The sequence below is a fragment of the Oncorhynchus kisutch genome, unplaced genomic scaffold (assembly GCF_002021735.2).
Source record: "Oncorhynchus kisutch isolate 150728-3 unplaced genomic scaffold, Okis_V2 scaffold3976, whole genome shotgun sequence".
Lineage (NCBI taxonomy): Eukaryota > Metazoa > Chordata > Actinopteri > Salmoniformes > Salmonidae > Oncorhynchus > Oncorhynchus kisutch.
Window position 1 is genome coordinate 96,481 of NW_022265921.1, and position 18,833 is coordinate 115,313.

General features: G+C 44.0%; 1 protein-coding gene across 1 annotated transcript in view; it reads right to left on the reverse strand.

Annotated features, from left to right (window-relative positions):
• Window positions 1-283: 283 nt before the first annotated feature.
• Window positions 284-18,833, reverse strand: part of rgs11 (regulator of G protein signaling 11) — a 77,621-nt gene continuing 59,071 nt past the window's right edge. The window contains exon 17 of the mRNA XM_031821446.1: window positions 284-987. Within this exon, the coding sequence (XP_031677306.1) occupies window positions 852-987 (136 nt within the window). The 3' untranslated portion in view covers window positions 284-851. The remainder of the gene's footprint in view (window positions 988-18,833) is intronic.

Here is an 18,833-nt window from a genome sequence, read left to right on the forward strand (position 1 = left end):
TGGTTTACACTCTGTCTGTGGACATATCGACAGTTGTCATCCGACTTCAAACTTCGTTTTCATTATGAAAAAGTATAAGCACAAAACGACAGCCTTTGCATGACATCTGCATCCCAGTGCTCCAAATAGTAGACTTTCTCTAGCACCAATAAACCCGTTTAAAAATGAATTCAGTTAAATGTGAACCTAGCAAGCCAGGCAACTAAAAGCTATTTTCAAAACAATGTTTTGGTTAGTTGCTAGCTAGTTAGCCAGTTCAAATAATGACCAGAGTATAGCTGACAACGTCTTACTACTTTTTATTCATTATTACAGAAACACAAACCCACAACATCATTATTTAAAAGATAATTGTGAGCCGACAGAAAATAGCTGACTGCCACAGAGTGACGGAATAAAACTAGGTAAATCTATTGGAGAATAATAGAACTACAACATCATCGTGTCACAGTCCGGTAACCACGACAACGGACGTTGCGACAGTCGCAGAGACGGGAACTTTTTCATGTCTCTGCAACAAGGAAACTAACAGTCGCAACGACAGTCTACAGACATTCCACAGGAGTATAAATTAAAAGTTGTTTTGACCAGCGACACTTGTCACATTATAATTGTCCATAGACATGTTATTAGACCAAGTATAAACTGGCCTTAAATCTACATTAATTGAACAGTGGAAATCTTTCAGATTGTCTCTGTAAACTATACCTATAGTTCTATATTCATAAATATAACTACTAGACTGTATTATAACTTCTAGAAGTAGATGCAGGGTCTTGAATACTATAGTGATACAATGGTGACCAGATCTGGGTGTCATGAACATGGTGGTTGTGGTATTCCCATGGCAATCAGATCTGAGAGTTGGTTGTGGAGCTTGTTCCTGTTGGTCCCGCCCCTTTAGCCTTTCCATCATCTTCTGTCGCTTGGGTAACCATGGCAGGAGAGGGGCTAGAGTGACGCTGTCGCCTCATGAAGGGAAATACACTGAGAGGAGGAAGGGAGAGAGGATGGAGAGAGGGAGGGAGAGAAAGGAAGGAAGGAGAGAGGAAATTATATAGGGAAGGAGATGGGAGAGGCAGGGAGAAAGGGAAAGAAGCAGAGAGGAAGGAGGGAGAGGGAGAGAGGATGAGAGAAAGGAAGGCAGGGAGAGAGGAAAGAGAGCGGGAAGTATGAGCAAGAGCATCGTTGGATATAGTAAATACAGTATATACAGTATATCACAAAAGTGAGTACACCCCTCACATTTTTGTAAATATTTGAGTATATATTTTCATGTGACAACACTGAAGAAATGACACTTTGCTACAATGTAAAGTAGTGAGTGTACAGCTTGTATAACAGTATAAATTTGCTGTCCCCTCAAAATAACTCAACACACAGCCATTAATGTCTAAACCGCTGGCATCAAAAGTGAGTACACCCCTAAGTGAAAATGTTCAAATTGGGCCCAATTAGCCATTTTCCCTCCCCGGTGTCATGTGACTCCCTCATACTGACTGGTCACTGGAAGTCTGAAAAAAATGATTGTTGCTCTACATAAAGATGGCCTGGACTATAAGAAGATTGCCAAGACCCTGAAACTGAGCTGCAGCACGGTGGCCAAGACCATACAGCGGTTTAACTGGACAGGTTCCACTCAGAACAGGACTCGCCATGGTCGACCAAAGAAGTTGAGTGCACGTGCTCAGCGTCATATTCAGAGGTTGTCTTTGGGAAATAGACGTATGAGTGCTGCCAGCATTGCTGCAGAGGTTGAAGGGGTGGGGGGTCAGCCTGTCAGTGCTCAGACCATACGCCGTACACTGCATCAAATTGGTCTGCATGGCTGTCGTCTCAGAAGGAAGCCTCTTCTAAAGATGCACAAGAAAGCCCGCAAACAGTTTTCTGAAGACAAGCAGACTAAGGACATGGATTACTGGAACCGTGTCCTGTGGTCTGACGAGACCAAGATAAACTTATTTGGTTCAGATGGTGTCAAGCGTGTGTGGTGGCAACCAGGATAATTGGTCTGAGGCTGCATGCGTGCTGCCGGCACTGGGGAGCTACAGTTCATTGAGGGAACCATGAATGCCAACATGTACTGTGACATACTGAAGCAGAGCATGTTCCCCTCCCTTCGGAGACTGGGCCGCAGGGCAGTATTCCAACATGATAACGACCCCAAACACACCTCCAAGACGACTACTGCCTTGCTAAAGAAGCTGAGGGTAAAGGTGATGGACTGGCCAAGCATGTCTCCAGACCTAAACCCTATTGAGCATCTGTGGGGCATCCTCAAACGGAAGGTGGAGGAGTGCAAGGTCTCTAACATCCACCAGCTCCGTGATGTCGTCATGGAGGGGTGGAAGAGGACTCCAGTGGCAACCTGTGAAGCTCTGGTGAACTCCATGCCCAAGAGGGTTAAGGCAGTGCTGAAAAATTATGGTGGCCACACAAAATATTGACACTTTGGGCCCAATTTGGACATTTTCACTTAGGGGTGTACTCACTTTTGTTGCCAGCGGTTTAGACATTAATGGCTGTGTGTTGAGTTATTTTGAGGGGACAGCAAATGTACACTGTTATACAAGCTGTACACTCACTACTCACTACTCACTACTTTACATTATAGCAAAGTGTCATTTCTTCAGTGTCACATGAAAAGATAAATATTTACACAAATGTGAGGGGAGTACTCACTTTTGTGATATTCTGTAAATGAATATAGTGAGTATATTGTAGTATATAAGGGGTATATACAGTAGTGAGTATATATTGTTAATATAGTGAGTATATTGTAGTATATAAGGGGTATATACAGTAGTGAGTATATATTGTTAATATAGTGAGTATATTGTAGTATATAAGGGGTATATACAGTAGTGAGTATATATTGTTAATATAGTGAGTATATTGTAGTATATAAGGGGTATATACAGTAGTGAGTATATATTGTTAATATAGTGAGTATATTGTAGTATATAAGGGGTATATACAGTAGTGAGTATATATTGTTAATATAGTGAGTATATTGTAGTATATAAGGGGTATATACAGTAGTGAGCATATATTGTTAATATAGTGAGTATATTGTAGTATATAAGGGGTATATACAGTAGTGAGTATATATTGTTAATATAGTGAGTATATTGTAGTATATAAGGGGTGTATACAGTAGTGAGTATATATTGTTAACATAGTGAGTATGTTGTAGTATATAAGGGGTATATACAGTAGTGAGTATATATTGTTAATATAGTGAGTATATTGTAGTATATAAGGGGTATATACAGTAGTGAGTATATATTGTTAACATAATGAGAATATTATAGTATATGAGGAGTCTATATTCTAAATATAGTGAGTATGTTGTATAAAAATAGTATATATTTTTTATATAGTGAGTATGTTGTAGTGTATAAGGAGTATATATTGTTAATATAGTGAGTATACTGTAGTATTTAAGGAGTATATATTGAGGAGTATATATTGTTAATATGGTGAGTACATTGTAGTATTTAAGGAGAACATATTGAGGAGTATATATTGTAAATATAGTGAGTATATTGTAGTATTTAAGGAGTATATATTGAGGAGTATATATTGTAATGTAGTATATTTTCAGGAGTATATAGTGAGGGGCTGAAATAATTGAGACCCTTGATAAAGATGAGCAAAAATTATTGTATAAAATAATTCAAGGTTGTCAATCACTTCGGACCCCACAGTATCCGGCCAACTTGACACAACTGTGGGAAGCATTGGAGTCAACACGGACCAGCATCCCTGTGGAATACTTTAGATACCTTATAGAGTCCATTTCTTGATGAATTGAGACGTTTCTGAGGGCAAAAGGGAGTACAACTCAAAATATATCATGTTTTGTCCACTCAGTGTATGTTGAGTATGTATTGTAGAATATATTGAGGACAGTCGAGGCTCCTCAGAGGAGGAAGTGAATTTCATAAAAATAAAAATAGTGAAACATAAAAAAAGTCCTTTTTAGATAAAACTTTACTAAATATATTCACGTCACCAAATAATTTATTTAAACACACTGTTTTGCTATGAAGGTCGACAGTAGCCTCAACAGCACTCTGTAGGGTAGCACCATGGTGTAGCCGGAGGACATTTAGTGCCCATCCTCCTCTGGGGGACTTCAATACAAAACCTAGGAGGCTCATGGTTCTCAACCCCTTCCATAGACTTACACAGTAATTATGACAACTTCCGGAGGACGTTCTCCAACCTATCAGAGCTCTTGCAGAATGAACTGACATGTTGTCCACCCAATCAAAGGATCAGAGAATGAATCTAGTATACGCTACAGCTAGCTAGCACTGCAGTGCATAAAATGTGGTGAGTAGTTGACTCAGAGAGAGAGAAAGATAAAAATTGAACAGTTTTGGACAAATACATTCTGTCACTTTCATTTACTTAACTATAAAATGTAACTATAAAATGTAGCTAGCTAGTTTATCCTACTCAAACACCAGGCTCAAACAGAGAGGGATGCTATGTTAGCTAGCTGGCTATGGCTATCAAACAGAGAGAGATGCTATGTTAGCTAGCTGGCTATGGCTATCCAACAGAGAGGGATGCTATGTTAGCTAGCTGGCTATGGCTATCCAACAGAGAGGGATGCTATGTTAGCTAGCTGGCTATGGCTATCCAACAGAGAGAGATGCTATGTTAGCTAGCTGGCTATGGCTATCCAACAGAGAGGGATGCTATGTTAGCTAGCTGGCTATGGCTATCCAACAGAGAGGGATGCTATGTTAGCTAGCTGGCTATGGCTATCAAACAGAGAGAGATGCTATGTTAGCTAGCTGGCTATGGCTATCCAACAGAGAGGGATGCTATGTTAGCTAGCTGGCTATGGCTATCCAACAGAGAGGGATGCTATGTTAGCTAGCTGGCTATGGCTATCCAACAGAGAGAGATGCTATGTTAGCTAGCTGGCTATGGCTATCCAACAGAGAGGGATGCTATGTTAGCTAGCTGGCTATGGCTATCCAACACTGGAACTCTTCCAAGTCAAGGTAAGCTTTGTATTAACTTATAGCCACCAGAGCTTGCCGGTGGCACTGCTAAACTGCTTACTAACTATGCACTGTACTGTTTGATTGTAGCAGGTTCACTAAAGCGTTAGTTCTTGTAGCTGTGTTGTTGACTTGACGTTAGCTAATATTGTGACAACAACACAGGCTGTGTGCAGCGGTTAGCGGTTATGATATAAGGGTTTGGCTCGGAAAGGTTTTTCACCTGGTCACAGACAGTTGATCTGTTATCCACTGAAGTCCACAAGCCAAGTGAAAAGGTGAGAGGAGGAGAACACGTAGACGCAAGAAGGAATTATACAACGATCTGGCTGCTACAAAAGTGAACTGCTTTTGTGTGTGATCATTCATTCAAATTTTCTTAAACGGAAGTAAACGTAACGAAACGAGGATAAACATACCTGAATAGAAAAACTTGTTTACAACTGTTGGACTAATGATTGCACCCTAGATCAGCTGGATGCAGGCAAGATTGTGCAAGACGGTACTGAATGTGTCAATGTCTGTCACCTTGATTACTCAAATTTCTCTTGACCAGTACACCTACGCTGTAAACTTTCATTCATAGGCTAGGTTGTAGCAAACTCATGATCCAGCATGACTTTTGCAGAGTTCAAAACAAACAAGCTCCGACTGGGAAAATACATTTTGAACGGTCATCCAGCTCGGGAATTCCAAGTGAGCTGTTTAAGTGAGCACAGCACAACAAGGTGAGTCCAAACATGTCTTGTATGCTGCTACATAAATTATGTAATATGCCAGGGAGATATGTATACTGTAGCTGAGAAAGTAATACTAAGTATATGTGGTGTAGCAAGCTGTTAGTAGCCCATGTACCTCACCCTAATAATTTGGTCCCTTTCGCCCTCATAACTTAGCCTACTGTTCTGACTTGATGGTGCGCATGCAGCCTATAGCCTGTTTTAGAGAAATGTAATCATCATTGTAAGAGCTTTCCTTGTCTGCTTATATACCCCCTCTATTTATCCTATGGTTCTGACTTGGTGTACAGGGAGAATACTGTAAGAACAGCCAATGTTCTGATTCTGTCGCTGTACATTTCAAAAGTGCTGAACAAATCGTTATATTGACTACGTCCATCCTAGCTCGCTCATTAATGTCTTAAGCAAAATGATGGATTGCCATTCGTCATCCCCTTATGCCATAGTTTGTGCATCTCCATTGTCAGTAGAAACCACATTTGTTTAAGCAAGTAAGCCATATCAGCTAAGTTTTATTTAAAGGCATTAAATTATGCTGAATGAACTGTTTTGCTGCCAGACAAGGTTCTGCTGATAGCCAGGTGTAATGGTGGTAAGGATTTACTCCACAGTGCTGAAAAGAAGCTCTGCTGTTGGGGCAGCTTTATGTCGGCCTTAACAGCTTTATGTAGGCCCTACCAGATTTATGTCGGCCCTACCAGCTTTATGTAGGCCCTACCAGCTTTATGTCGGCCCTACCAGCTTCATGTAAGCCCTACCAGCTTTATGTAGACCCTAATAGCTTTATGTCGGCCTTAACAGCTTTATGTAGGCCCTAACAGCTTCATGTAGGCCCTGGCAGCTTTATGTAGGCCCTAACAGCTTTATGTCGGCCCTAACAGCTTTATGTAGGCCCTAACAGCTTTATGTAGGCCCTAACAGCTTTATGTAGGCCCTGAAAGCTTTATGTAGGCCATAACAGCTTAATGTAGGCCCTAACAGCTTTATGTAGCTTTATGTAGGCCATAACAGCTTTATGTAGGCCCTGACAGCTTTATGTAGACCCTAACACCTTTATGTAGGCCCTAACAGCTTTATGTAGGCCCTAACAGCTTTATGTAGGCCCTAACAGCTTTATGTAGGACCCCTGAAAGCATTATGTAGGCCCCAACAGCTTTATGTAGGCTCTGACAGCTTTATGTAGGCCCTAACAGCTTTATGTATGCCCTAACAGCTTTATGTAGGCCCTAACAGCTTTATGTAGGCCCTGACAGCTTTATGTAGGCCCTAACAGCTTTATGTAGGCCCTAACAGCTTTATGTAGGCCCTAACAGCTTTATGTAGGACCCCTGAAAGCATTATGTAGGCCCTAACAGCTTTATGTAGGCCCTAACAGCTTTATGTAGGCCCCCTGAAAGCATTATTTAGGACCCCTGACAGCTTTATGTAGGCCCTAACAGCTTTATGTAGGCCCTAACAGCTTTATGTAGGCCCTAACAGCTTTATGTAGGCCCTGACAGCTTTATGTAGGCCCTAACAGCTTTATGTCGGCCCTAACAGATTCATGTAGGCCCTAACAGCTTTATGTAGGATCCCTGAAAGCATTATGTAGGCCCTAACAGCTTTATGTAGGCCCTGACAGCTTTATGTAGGCCCTAACAGCTTTATGTAGGCCCTACCAGCTTTATGTAGGCCCTAACAGCTTTATGTAGGACCCCTGAAAGCTTTATGTAGGACCCCTGAAAGCATTACGTAGGCCCTAATAGATTCATGTAGGCCCTAACAGCTTTATGTAGGACCCCTGAAAGCATTATGTAGGACCCCTGACAGCTTTATGTAGGCCCTAACAGCTTTATGTAGGCCCTGACAGCTTTATGTAGGACCCCTGACAGCTTTATGTGGGCCCTAACAGCTTTATGTAGGCCCTAACAGCTTTATGTAGGCCCTAACAGCATTATGTAGGCCCTAACAGCTTTATGTAGGCCCTAACAGCTTTATGTAGGCCCTAACAGCTTTATGTAGAACTTAACAGCTTTATGTAGGCCCTAACAGCTTCATGTAGCTTTATGTAGGCCCTGACAGCTTTATGTAGGCCCGGACTGCTTTATGTAAGACCCCTGACAGCTTTATGTAGGACCCCTGACAGCTTTATGTATGCCCTGACAGCTTTATGTAGGCCCTAACAGCTTTATGTAGGCCCTAACAGGTTTACGTAGGCCCTGACAGCTTTATGAGGCCCTGACAGCTTTATGTAGGCCCTAACAGCTTTATGTAGGCCCTAACAGCTTTATGTATGCCCTGACAGCTTTATGTAGGCCCTAACAGCTTTATGTAGGCCCTAACAGCTTTATGTAGGCCCTGACAGCTTTATGAGGCCCTGACAGCTTTATGTAGGCCCTAACACCTTTATGTAGGCCCTGACAGCTTTATGTAGGCCCTGACAGCTTTATGTAGGCCCTAACAGCTTTATGTAGGCCCTAACAGCTTTATGTAGGACCCCTGAAAGCATTATGTAGACCCTAACACCTTTATGTAGGCCCTGACAGCTTTATGTAGGCCCTAACAGCTTTATGTAGGACGCCTGAAAGCATTATGTAGAACTTAACAGCTTTATGTAGGCCCTAACAGCTTCATGTAGCTTTATGTAGGCCCTGACAGCTTTATGTAGGCCCGGACTGCTTTATGTAAGACCCCTGACAGCTTTATGTAGGACCCCTGACAGCATTACGTAGGCCCTAATAGATTCATGTAGGCCCTAACAGCTTTATGTAGGACCCCTGAAAGCATTATGTAGGACCCCTGACAGCTTTATGTAGGCCCTAACAGCTTTATGTAGGCCCTGACAGCTTTATGTAGGACCACTGACAGCTTTATGTGGGCCCTAACAGCTTTATGTAGGCCCTAACAGCTTTATGTAGGCCCTAACAGCTTTATGTAGGCCCTGACAGCATTATGTAGGCCCTAACAGCTTTATGTAGGCCCTAACAGCTTTATGTAGGCCCTAACAGCTTTATGTAGGCCCGGACTGCTTTATGTAAGACCCCTGACAGCTTTATGTAGGACCCCTGACAGCTTTATGTATGTCCTGACAGCTTTATGTAGGCCCTAACAGCTTTATGTAGGCCCTAACAGCTTTACGTAGGCCCTGACAGCTTTATGAGGCCCTGACAGCTTTATGTAGGCCCTATCAGCTTTATGTAGGCCCTAACAGCTTTATGTAGGCCCTAACAGCTTTATGTAGGCCGTAACAGCTTAATGTAGGCCCTAACACCTTTATGTAGGACCTAACAGCTTTATGTAGGACCCCCGAAAGCATTATGTAGGCCCTAACAGCTTTATGTAGGCCCTAACAGCTTTATGTAGGCCCTAACAGCTTTATGTAGAACCTAACAGCTTTATGTAGGCCCTAACAGCTTCATGTAGCTTTATGTAGGCCCTAACAGCTTTATGTAGGCCCTAACAGCTTTATGTAGCTATATGTAGGCCCGGACTGCTTTATGTAAGACCCCTGACAGCTTTATGTAGCTTTATGTAGGCCCTAACAGCTTTATGTCGGCCCTAACAGCTTTATGTAGGCCCTAACAGCTTTATGTAGGACCCCTGAAAGCATTATGTAGGCCCTAACAGCTTTATGTAGGCCCTGACAGCTTTATGTAGGCCCTAACAGCTTTATGTAGGCCCTAACAGCTTTATGTAGGACCCCTGAAAGCATTATGTAGACCCTAACACCTTTATGTAGGCCCTGACAGCTTTATGTAGGACCCCCGAAAGCATTATGTAGGCCCTAACAGCTTTATGTAGGCCCTAACAGCTTTATGTAGGCCCTAACAGCTTTATGTAGGCCCTGACAGCTTTATGTAGGCCCTAACAGCTTCATGTAGCTTTATGTAGGCCCTAACAGCTTTATGTAGGCCCTAACAGCTTTATGTAGCTATATGTAGGCCCGGACTGCTTTATGTAAGACCCCTGACATCTTTATGTAGCTTTATGTAGGCCCTAACAGCTTTATGTTGGCCCTAACAGCTTTATGTAGGCCCTAACAGCTTTATGTAGGACCCCTGAAAGCATTATGTAGGCCTTAACAGCTTTATGTAGGCCCTAACAGCTTTATGTAGCTATATGTAGGCCCGGACTGCTTTATGTAAGACCCCTGACAGCTTTATGTAGCTTTATGTAGGCCCTAACAGCTTTATGTCGGCCCTAACAGCTTTATGTAGGCCCTAACAGCTTTATGTAGGACCCCTGAAAGCATTATGTAGGCCCTAACAGCTTTATGTAGGCCCTGACAGCTTTATGTAGGCCCTAACAGCTTTATGTAGGCCCTAACAGCTTTATGTAGGACCCCTGAAAGCATTATGTAGACCCTAACACCTTTATGTAGGCCCTGACAGCTTTATGTAGGCCCTAACAGCTTTATGTAGGCCCTAACAGCTTTATGTAGGACCCCTGAAAGCATTATGTAGACCCTAACACCTTTATGTAGGCCCTGACAGCTTTATGTAGGCCCTGACAGCTTTATGTAGGCCCTGACAGCTTTATGTAGGCTGTAACAGTTTATGTAGGCCCTGACAGCTTTATGTAGGTCCTGACAGCTTTATGTAGGCCCTAACAACTTTATGTAGGCCCTGACAGCTTTATGTAGGCCCTAACAACTTTATGTAGGCCCTAACAGCTTTATGTAGGCCCTAACAGCTTTATGTAGGCCCTAACAGCTTTATGTAGGCCCTAACAGCTTTATGTAGGACCCCTGAAAGCTTTATGTAGGACCCCTGAAAGCATTATGTAGGCCCTAACAGATTCATGTAGGCCCTAACAGCTTTATGTAGGACCCCTGAAGGCATTATGTAGGACCCCTGAAAGCTTTATGTAGGCCCTAACAGCTTTATGTAGGCCCTAACAGCTTTATGTTGGCCCTAACAGCTTTATGTAGGCCCTGACAGCATTATGTAGGCCCTAACAGCTTCATGTAGCTTTATGTAGGCCCTGACAGCTTTATGTAGGCCCTAACAGCTTTATGTAGCTATATGTAGGCCCGGACTGCTTTATGTAAGACCCCTGACAGCTTTATGTAGGACCCCTGACAGCGTTATGTACGACCCCTGACAGCTTTATGTACGACCCCTGACAGCTTTATGTATGCCCTGACAGCTTTATGTAGGCCCTAACAGCTTTATGTAGGCCCTAACAGCTTTATGTAGGCCCTGACAGCTTTATGTAGGCCCTGACAGCTTTATGTAGGCCCTAACAACTTTATGTAGGCCCTGACAGCTTTATGTAGGCCCTGACAGCTTTATGTAGGCTGTAACAGTTTATGTAGGCCCTGACAGCTTTATGTAGGTCCTGACAGCTTTATGTAGGCCCTAACAACTTTATGTAGGCCCTAACAGCTTTATGTAGGACCCCTGAAAGCATTATGTAGACCCTAACACCTTTATGTAGGCCCTGACAGCTTTATGTAGGCCCTGACAGCTTTATGTAGGACCCCTGAAAGCATTATGTAGACCCTAACACCTTTATGTAGGCCCTGACAGCTTTATGTAGGCCCTGACAGCTTTATGTAGACCCTAACACCTTTATGTAGGCCCTGACAGCTTTATGTAGGCCCTGACAGCTTTATGTAGGCCCTGACAGCTTTATGTAGGCTGTAACAGTTTATGTAGGCCCTGACAGCTTTATGTAGGTCCTGACAGCTTTATGTAGGCCCTAACAACTTTATGTAGGCCCTGACAGCTTTATGTAGGCCCTAACAACTTTATGTAGGCCCTAACAGCTTTATGTAGGCCCTAACAGCTTTATGTAGGCCCTAACAGCTTTATGTAGGCCCTAACAGCTTTATGTAGGCCCTAACAGCTTTATGTAGGACCCCTGAAAGCTTTATGTAGGACCCCTGAAAGCATTATGTAGGCCCTAACAGATTCATGTAGGCCCTAACAGCTTTATGTAGGACCCCTGAAGGCATTATGTAGGACCCCTGAAAGCTTTATGTAGGCCCTAACAGCTTTATGTAGGCCCTAACAGCTTTATGTTGGCCCTAACAGCTTTATGTAGGCCCTGACAGCATTATGTAGGCCCTAACAGCTTCATGTAGCTTTATGTAGGCCCTGACAGCTTTATGTAGGCCCTAACAGCTTTATGTAGCTATATGTAGGCCCGGACTGCTTTATGTAAGACCCCTGACAGCTTTATGTAGGACCCCTGACAGCGTTATGTACGACCCCTGACAGCTTTATGTACGACCCCTGACAGCTTTATGTATGCCCTGACAGCTTTATGTTGGCCCTAACAGCTTTATGTAGGCCCTAACAGCTTTATGTAGGCCCTAACAGCTTTATGAGGCCCTGACAGCTTTATGTAGGCCCTAACAGCTTTATGTAGGCCGTAACAGCTTAATGTAGGCCCTAACACCTTTATGTAGGACCTAACAGCTTTATGTAGGACCCCTGAAAGCATTATGTAGACCCTAACACCTTTATGTAGGCCCTGACAGCTTTATGTAGGCCCTAACAGCTTTATGTAGGACCTCTGAAAGCATTATGTAGACCCTAACACCTTTATGTAGGCCCTGACAGCTTTATGTAGGCCCTGACAGCTTTATGTAGGCCCTGACAGCTTTATGTAGGCCCTAACAACTTTATGTAGGCCCTAACAGCTTTATGTAGGCCCTGACAGCTTTATGTAGGCCCTAACAGCTTTATGTAGGCCCTAACAGCTTTATGTAGGCCCTAACAGCTTTATGTAGGACCCCTGAAAGCTTTATGTAGGACCCATGAAAGCATTATGTAGGCCCTAACAGATTCATGTAGGCCCTAACAGTTTTATGTAGGACCCCTGAAAGCATTATGTAGGACCCCTGACAGCTTTATGTAGGCCCTAACAGCTTTATGTAGGCCCTAACAGCTTTATGTAGGCCCTAACAGCTTTATGTAGGCCCTGACAGCATTATGTAGGCCCTAACAGCTTTATGTAGGCCCTAACAGCTTTATGTAGGCCCTAACAGCTTCATGTAGCTTTATGTAGGCCCTGACAGCTTTATGTAGGCCCTAACAGCTTTATGTAAGACCCCTGACAGCTTTATGTAGGACCCCTGACAGCTTTATGTAAGACCCCTGACAGCTTTATGTAGGCCCTGACAGCTTTATGTAGGCCCTGACAGCTTTATGTAGGCCCTGACAGCTTTATGTAGGCCCTAACAACTTTATGTAGGCCCTAACAGCTTTATGTAGGCCCTGACAGCTTTATGTAGGCCCTAACAGCTTTATGTAGGCCCTAACAGCTTTATGTAGGCCCTAACAGCTTTATGTAGGACCCCTGAAAGCTTTATGTAGGACCCATGAAAGCATTATGTAGGCCCTAACAGATTCATGTAGGCCCTAACAGTTTTATGTAGGACCCCTGAAAGCATTATGTAGGACCCCTGACAGCTTTATGTAGGCCCTAACAGCTTTATGTAGGCCCTAACAGCTTTATGTAGGCCCTAACAGCTTTATGTAGGCCCTGACAGCATTATGTAGGCCCTAACAGCTTTATGTAGGCCCTAACAGCTTTATGTAGGCCCTAACAGCTTCATGTAGCTTTATGTAGGCCCTGACAGCTTTATGTAGGCCCTAACAGCTTTATGTAAGACCCCTGACAGCTTTATGTAGGACCCCTGACAGCTTTATGTAAGACCCCTGACAGCTTTATGTAGGCCCTGACAGCTTTATGTAGGCCCCGACAGCTTTATGTAGGCCCTAACAGCTTTATGTAGGCCCTGACAGCTTTATGTAGGCCCCGACAGCTTTATGTAGGCCCTAACAGCTTTATGTAGGCCATAACAGCTTTATGTAGGCCCTGACAGCTTTATGAGGCCCTGACAGCTTTATGTAGGCCCTGACAGCTTTATGAAGGCCCTAACAGCTTTATGTAGGCCCTAACAGCTTTATGTAGGCCCTGACAGCTTTATGAGGCCCTGACAGCTTTATGTAGGCCCTAACAGCTTTATGTAGGCCCTAACAGCTTTATGTAGGCCGTAACAGCTTAATGTAGGCCCTAACACCTTTATGTAGGACCTAACAGCTTTATGTAGAACCCCCAAAAGCATTATGTAGGCCCTAACAGCTTTATGTAGGCCCTGACAGCTTTATGTAGGCCCTAACAGCTTTATGTCGGCCCTAACAGCGTTATGTAGGCACTAACAGCTTTATGTAGGCCCTAACAGCTTTATGTAGGCCCTAACAGCGTTATGTAGGCACTAACAGCTTTATGTAGGACCCCTGAAAGCATTATGTAGGCCCCCTGAAAGCATTATGTAGGCCCTAACAGCTTTATGTAGGCCCTGACAGCTTTATGTAAGCCCTAACAGCTTTATGTAGGCCCTAACAGCTTTATGTAGGACCCCTGAAAGCATTATGTAGACCCTAACACCTTTATGTAGACCCTGACAGCTTTATGTAGGCCCTAACAGCTTAATGTAGGCCCTAACAGCTTTATGTAGGACCCCTGAAAGCATTATGTAGACCCTAACACCTTTATGTAGGCCCTGACAGCTTTATGTAGACCCTGACAGCTTTATGTAGGCCCTGACAGCTTTATGTAGGCTGTAACAGTTTATGTAGGCCCTGACAGCTTTATGTAGGTCCTGACAGCTTTATGTAGGTCCTAATAGCTTTATGTAGGCCCTAACAGCTTTATGTAAGCCCTAACAGCTTTATGTAGGTCCTAACAGCTTTATGTAGGTCCTAACAGCTGTATCTAGGCCCTGACAGCTTTATGTAGGCCCTGACAGCTTTATGTAGGCCCTAACAGCTTTATGTAGGCCCTGACAGCTTAATGTAGGCCCTAACAGCTTTTTGTAGCACCTAACAGCTTTATGTAGGCCCTAACAGCTTTATGTAGGCCCTGACAGCTTTATGTAGACCCTAACAGCTTTATGTAGGCCCTAACAGCTTTATGTAGGCCCTAACAGCTTTATGTAGGCCCTAACAGCTTTATGTAGGCCCTGACAGCTTTATGTAGGCCCCGACAGCTTTATGTAGGCCCTAACAGCTTTATGTAGGCCCTGATAGCTTTATGTAGGCCCCGACAGCTTTATGTAGGCCCTAACAGCTTTATGTAGGCCATAACAGCTTTATGTAGGCCCTGACAGCTTTATGAGGCCCTGACAGCTTTATGTAGGCCCTGACAGCTTTATGAAGGCCCTAACAGCTTTATGTAGGCACTAACAGCTTTATGTAGGCCCTGACAGCTTTATGAGGCCCTGACAGCTTTATGTAGGCCCTGAGAGCTTTATGTAGGCCCTAACAGCTTTATGTAGGCCGTAACAGCTTAATGTAGGCCCTAACACCTTTATGTAGGACCTAACAGCTTTATGTAGAACCCCCAAAAGCATTATGTAGGCCCTAACAGCTTTATGTAGGCCCTGACAGCTTTATGTAGGCCCTAACAGCTTCATGTAGCTTTATGTAGGCCCTAACAGCTTTATGTAGGCCCTAACAGCTTTATGTAGCTATATGTAGGCCCGGACTGCTTTATGTAAGACCCCTGACATCTTTATGTAGCTTTATGTAGGCCCTAACAGCTTTATGTCGGCCCTAACAGCTTTATGTAGGCCCTAACAGCTTTATGTAGGACCCCTGAAAGCATTATGTAGGCCTTAACAGCTTTATGTAGGCCCTAACAGCTTTATGTAGCTATATGTAGGCCCGGACTGCTTTATGTAAGACCCCTGACAGCTTTATGTAGCTTTATGTAGGCCCTAACAGCTTTATGTCGGCCCTAACAGCTTTATGTAGGCCCTAACAGCTTTATGTAGGACCCCTGAAAGCATTATGTAGGCCCTAACAGCTTTATGTAGGCCCTGACAGCTTTATGTAGGCCCTAACAGCTTTATGTAGGCCCTAACAGCTTTATGTAGGACCCCTGAAAGCATTATGTAGACCCTAACACCTTTATGTAGGCCCTGACAGCTTTATGTAGGCCCTAACAGCTTTATGTAGGCCCTAACAGCTTTATGTAGGACCCCTGAAAGCATTATGTAGACCCTAACACCTTTATGTAGGCCCTGACAGCTTTATGTAGGCCCTGACAGCTTTATGTAGGCCCTGACAGCTTTATGTAGGCTGTAACAGTTTATGTAGGCCCTGACAGCTTTATGTAGGTCCTGACAGCTTTATGTAGGCCCTAACAACTTTATGTAGGCCCTGACAGCTTTATGTAGGCCCTAACAACTTTATGTAGGCCCTAACAGCTTTATGTAGGCCCTAACAGCTTTATGTAGGCCCTAACAGCTTTATGTAGGCCCTAACAGCTTTATGTAGGACCCCTGAAAGCTTTATGTAGGACCCCTGAAAGCATTATGTAGGCCCTAACAGATTCATGTAGGCCCTAACAGCTTTATGTAGGACCCCTGAAGGCATTATGTAGGACCCCTGAAAGCTTTATGTAGGCCCTAACAGCTTTATGTAGGCCCTAACAGCTTTATGTTGGCCCTAACAGCTTTATGTAGGCCCTGACAGCATTATGTAGGCCCTAACAGCTTCATGTAGCTTTATGTAGGCCCTGACAGCTTTATGTAGGCCCTAACAGCTTTATGTAGCTATATGTAGGCCCGGACTGCTTTATGTAAGACCCCTGACAGCTTTATGTAGGACCCCTGACAGCGTTATGTACGACCCCTGACAGCTTTATGTACGACCCCTGACAGCTTTATGTATGCCCTGACAGCTTTATGTAGGCCCTAACAGCTTTATGTAGGCCCTAACAGCTTTATGTAGGCCCTGACAGCTTTATGTAGGCCCTGACAGCTTTATGTAGGCCCTAACAACTTTATGTAGGCCCTGACAGCTTTATGTAGGCCCTGACAGCTTTATGTAGGCTGTAACAGTTTATGTAGGCCCTGACAGCTTTATGTAGGTCCTGACAGCTTTATGTAGGCCCTAACAACTTTATGTAGGCCCTAACAGCTTTATGTAGGACCCCTGAAAGCATTATGTAGACCCTAACACCTTTATGTAGGCCCTGACAGCTTTATGTAGGCCCTGACAGCTTTATGTAGGACCCCTGAAAGCATTATGTAGACCCTAACACCTTTATGTAGGCCCTGACAGCTTTATGTAGGCCCTGACAGCTTTATGTAGACCCTAACACCTTTATGTAGGCCCTGACAGCTTTATGTAGGCCCTGACAGCTTTATGTAGGCCCTGACAGCTTTATGTAGGCTGTAACAGTTTATGTAGGCCCTGACAGCTTTATGTAGGTCCTGACAGCTTTATGTAGGCCCTAACAACTTTATGTAGGCCCTGACAGCTTTATGTAGGCCCTAACAACTTTATGTAGGCCCTAACAGCTTTATGTAGGCCCTAACAGCTTTATGTAGGCCCTAACAGCTTTATGTAGGCCCTAACAGCTTTATGTAGGCCCTAACAGCTTTATGTAGGACCCCTGAAAGCTTTATGTAGGACCCCTGAAAGCATTATGTAGGCCCTAACAGATTCATGTAGGCCCTAACAGCTTTATGTAGGACCCCTGAAGGCATTATGTAGGACCCCTGAAAGCTTTATGTAGGCCCTAACAGCTTTATGTAGGCCCTAACAGCTTTATGTTGGCCCTAACAGCTTTATGTAGGCCCTGACAGCATTATGTAGGCCCTAACAGCTTCATGTAGCTTTATGTAGGCCCTGACAGCTTTATGTAGGCCCTAACAGCTTTATGTAGCTATATGTAGGCCCGGACTGCTTTATGTAAGACCCCTGACAGCTTTATGTAGGACCCCTGACAGCGTTATGTACGACCCCTGACAGCTTTATGTACGACCCCTGACAGCTTTATGTATGCCCTGACAGCTTTATGTTGGCCCTAACAGCTTTATGTAGGCCCTAACAGCTTTATGTAGGCCCTAACAGCTTTATGAGGCCCTGACAGCTTTATGTAGGCCCTAACAGCTTTATGTAGGCCGTAACAGCTTAATGTAGGCCCTAACACCTTTATGTAGGACCTAACAGCTTTATGTAGGACCCCTGAAAGCATTATGTAGACCCTAACACCTTTATGTAGGCCCTGACAGCTTTATGTAGGCCCTAACAGCTTTATGTAGGACCTCTGAAAGCATTATGTAGACCCTAACACCTTTATGTAGGCCCTGACAGCTTTATGTAGGCCCTGACAGCTTTATGTAGGCCCTGACAGCTTTATGTAGGCCCTAACAACTTTATGTAGGCCCTAACAGCTTTATGTAGGCCCTGACAGCTTTATGTAGGCCCTAACAGCTTTATGTAGGCCCTAACAGCTTTATGTAGGCCCTAACAGCTTTATGTAGGACCCCTGAAAGCTTTATGTAGGACCCATGAAAGCATTATGTAGGCCCTAACAGATTCATGTAGGCCCTAACAGTTTTATGTAGGACCCCTGAAAGCATTATGTAGGACCCCTGACAGCTTTATGTAGGCCCTAACAGCTTTATGTAGGCCCTAACAGCTTTATGTAGGCCCTAACAGCTTTATGTAGGCCCTGACAGCATTATGTAGGCCCTAACAGCTTTATGTAGGCCCTAACAGCTTTATGTAGGCCCTAACAGCTTCATGTAGCTTTATGTAGGCCCTGACAGCTTTATGTAGGCCCTAACAGCTTTATGTAAGACCCCTGACAGCTTTATGTAGGACCCCTGACAGCTTTATGTAAGACCCCTGACAGCTTTATGTAGGCCCTGACAGCTTTATGTAGGCCCTGACAGCTTTATGTAGGCCCTGACAGCTTTATGTAGGCCCTAACAACTTTATGTAGGCCCTAACAGCTTTATGTAGGCCCTGACAGCTTTATGTAGGCCCTAACAGCTTTATGTAGGCCCTAACAGCTTTATGTAGGCCCTAACAGCTTTATGTAGGACCCCTGAAAGCTTTATGTAGGACCCATGAAAGCATTATGTAGGCCCTAACAGATTCATGTAGGCCCTAACAGTTTTATGTAGGACCCCTGAAAGCATTATGTAGGACCCCTGACAGCTTTATGTAGGCCCTAACAGCTTTATGTAGGCCCTAACAGCTTTATGTAGGCCCTGACAGCATTATGTAGGCCCTAACAGCTTTATGTAGGCCCTAACAGCTTTATGTAGGCCCTA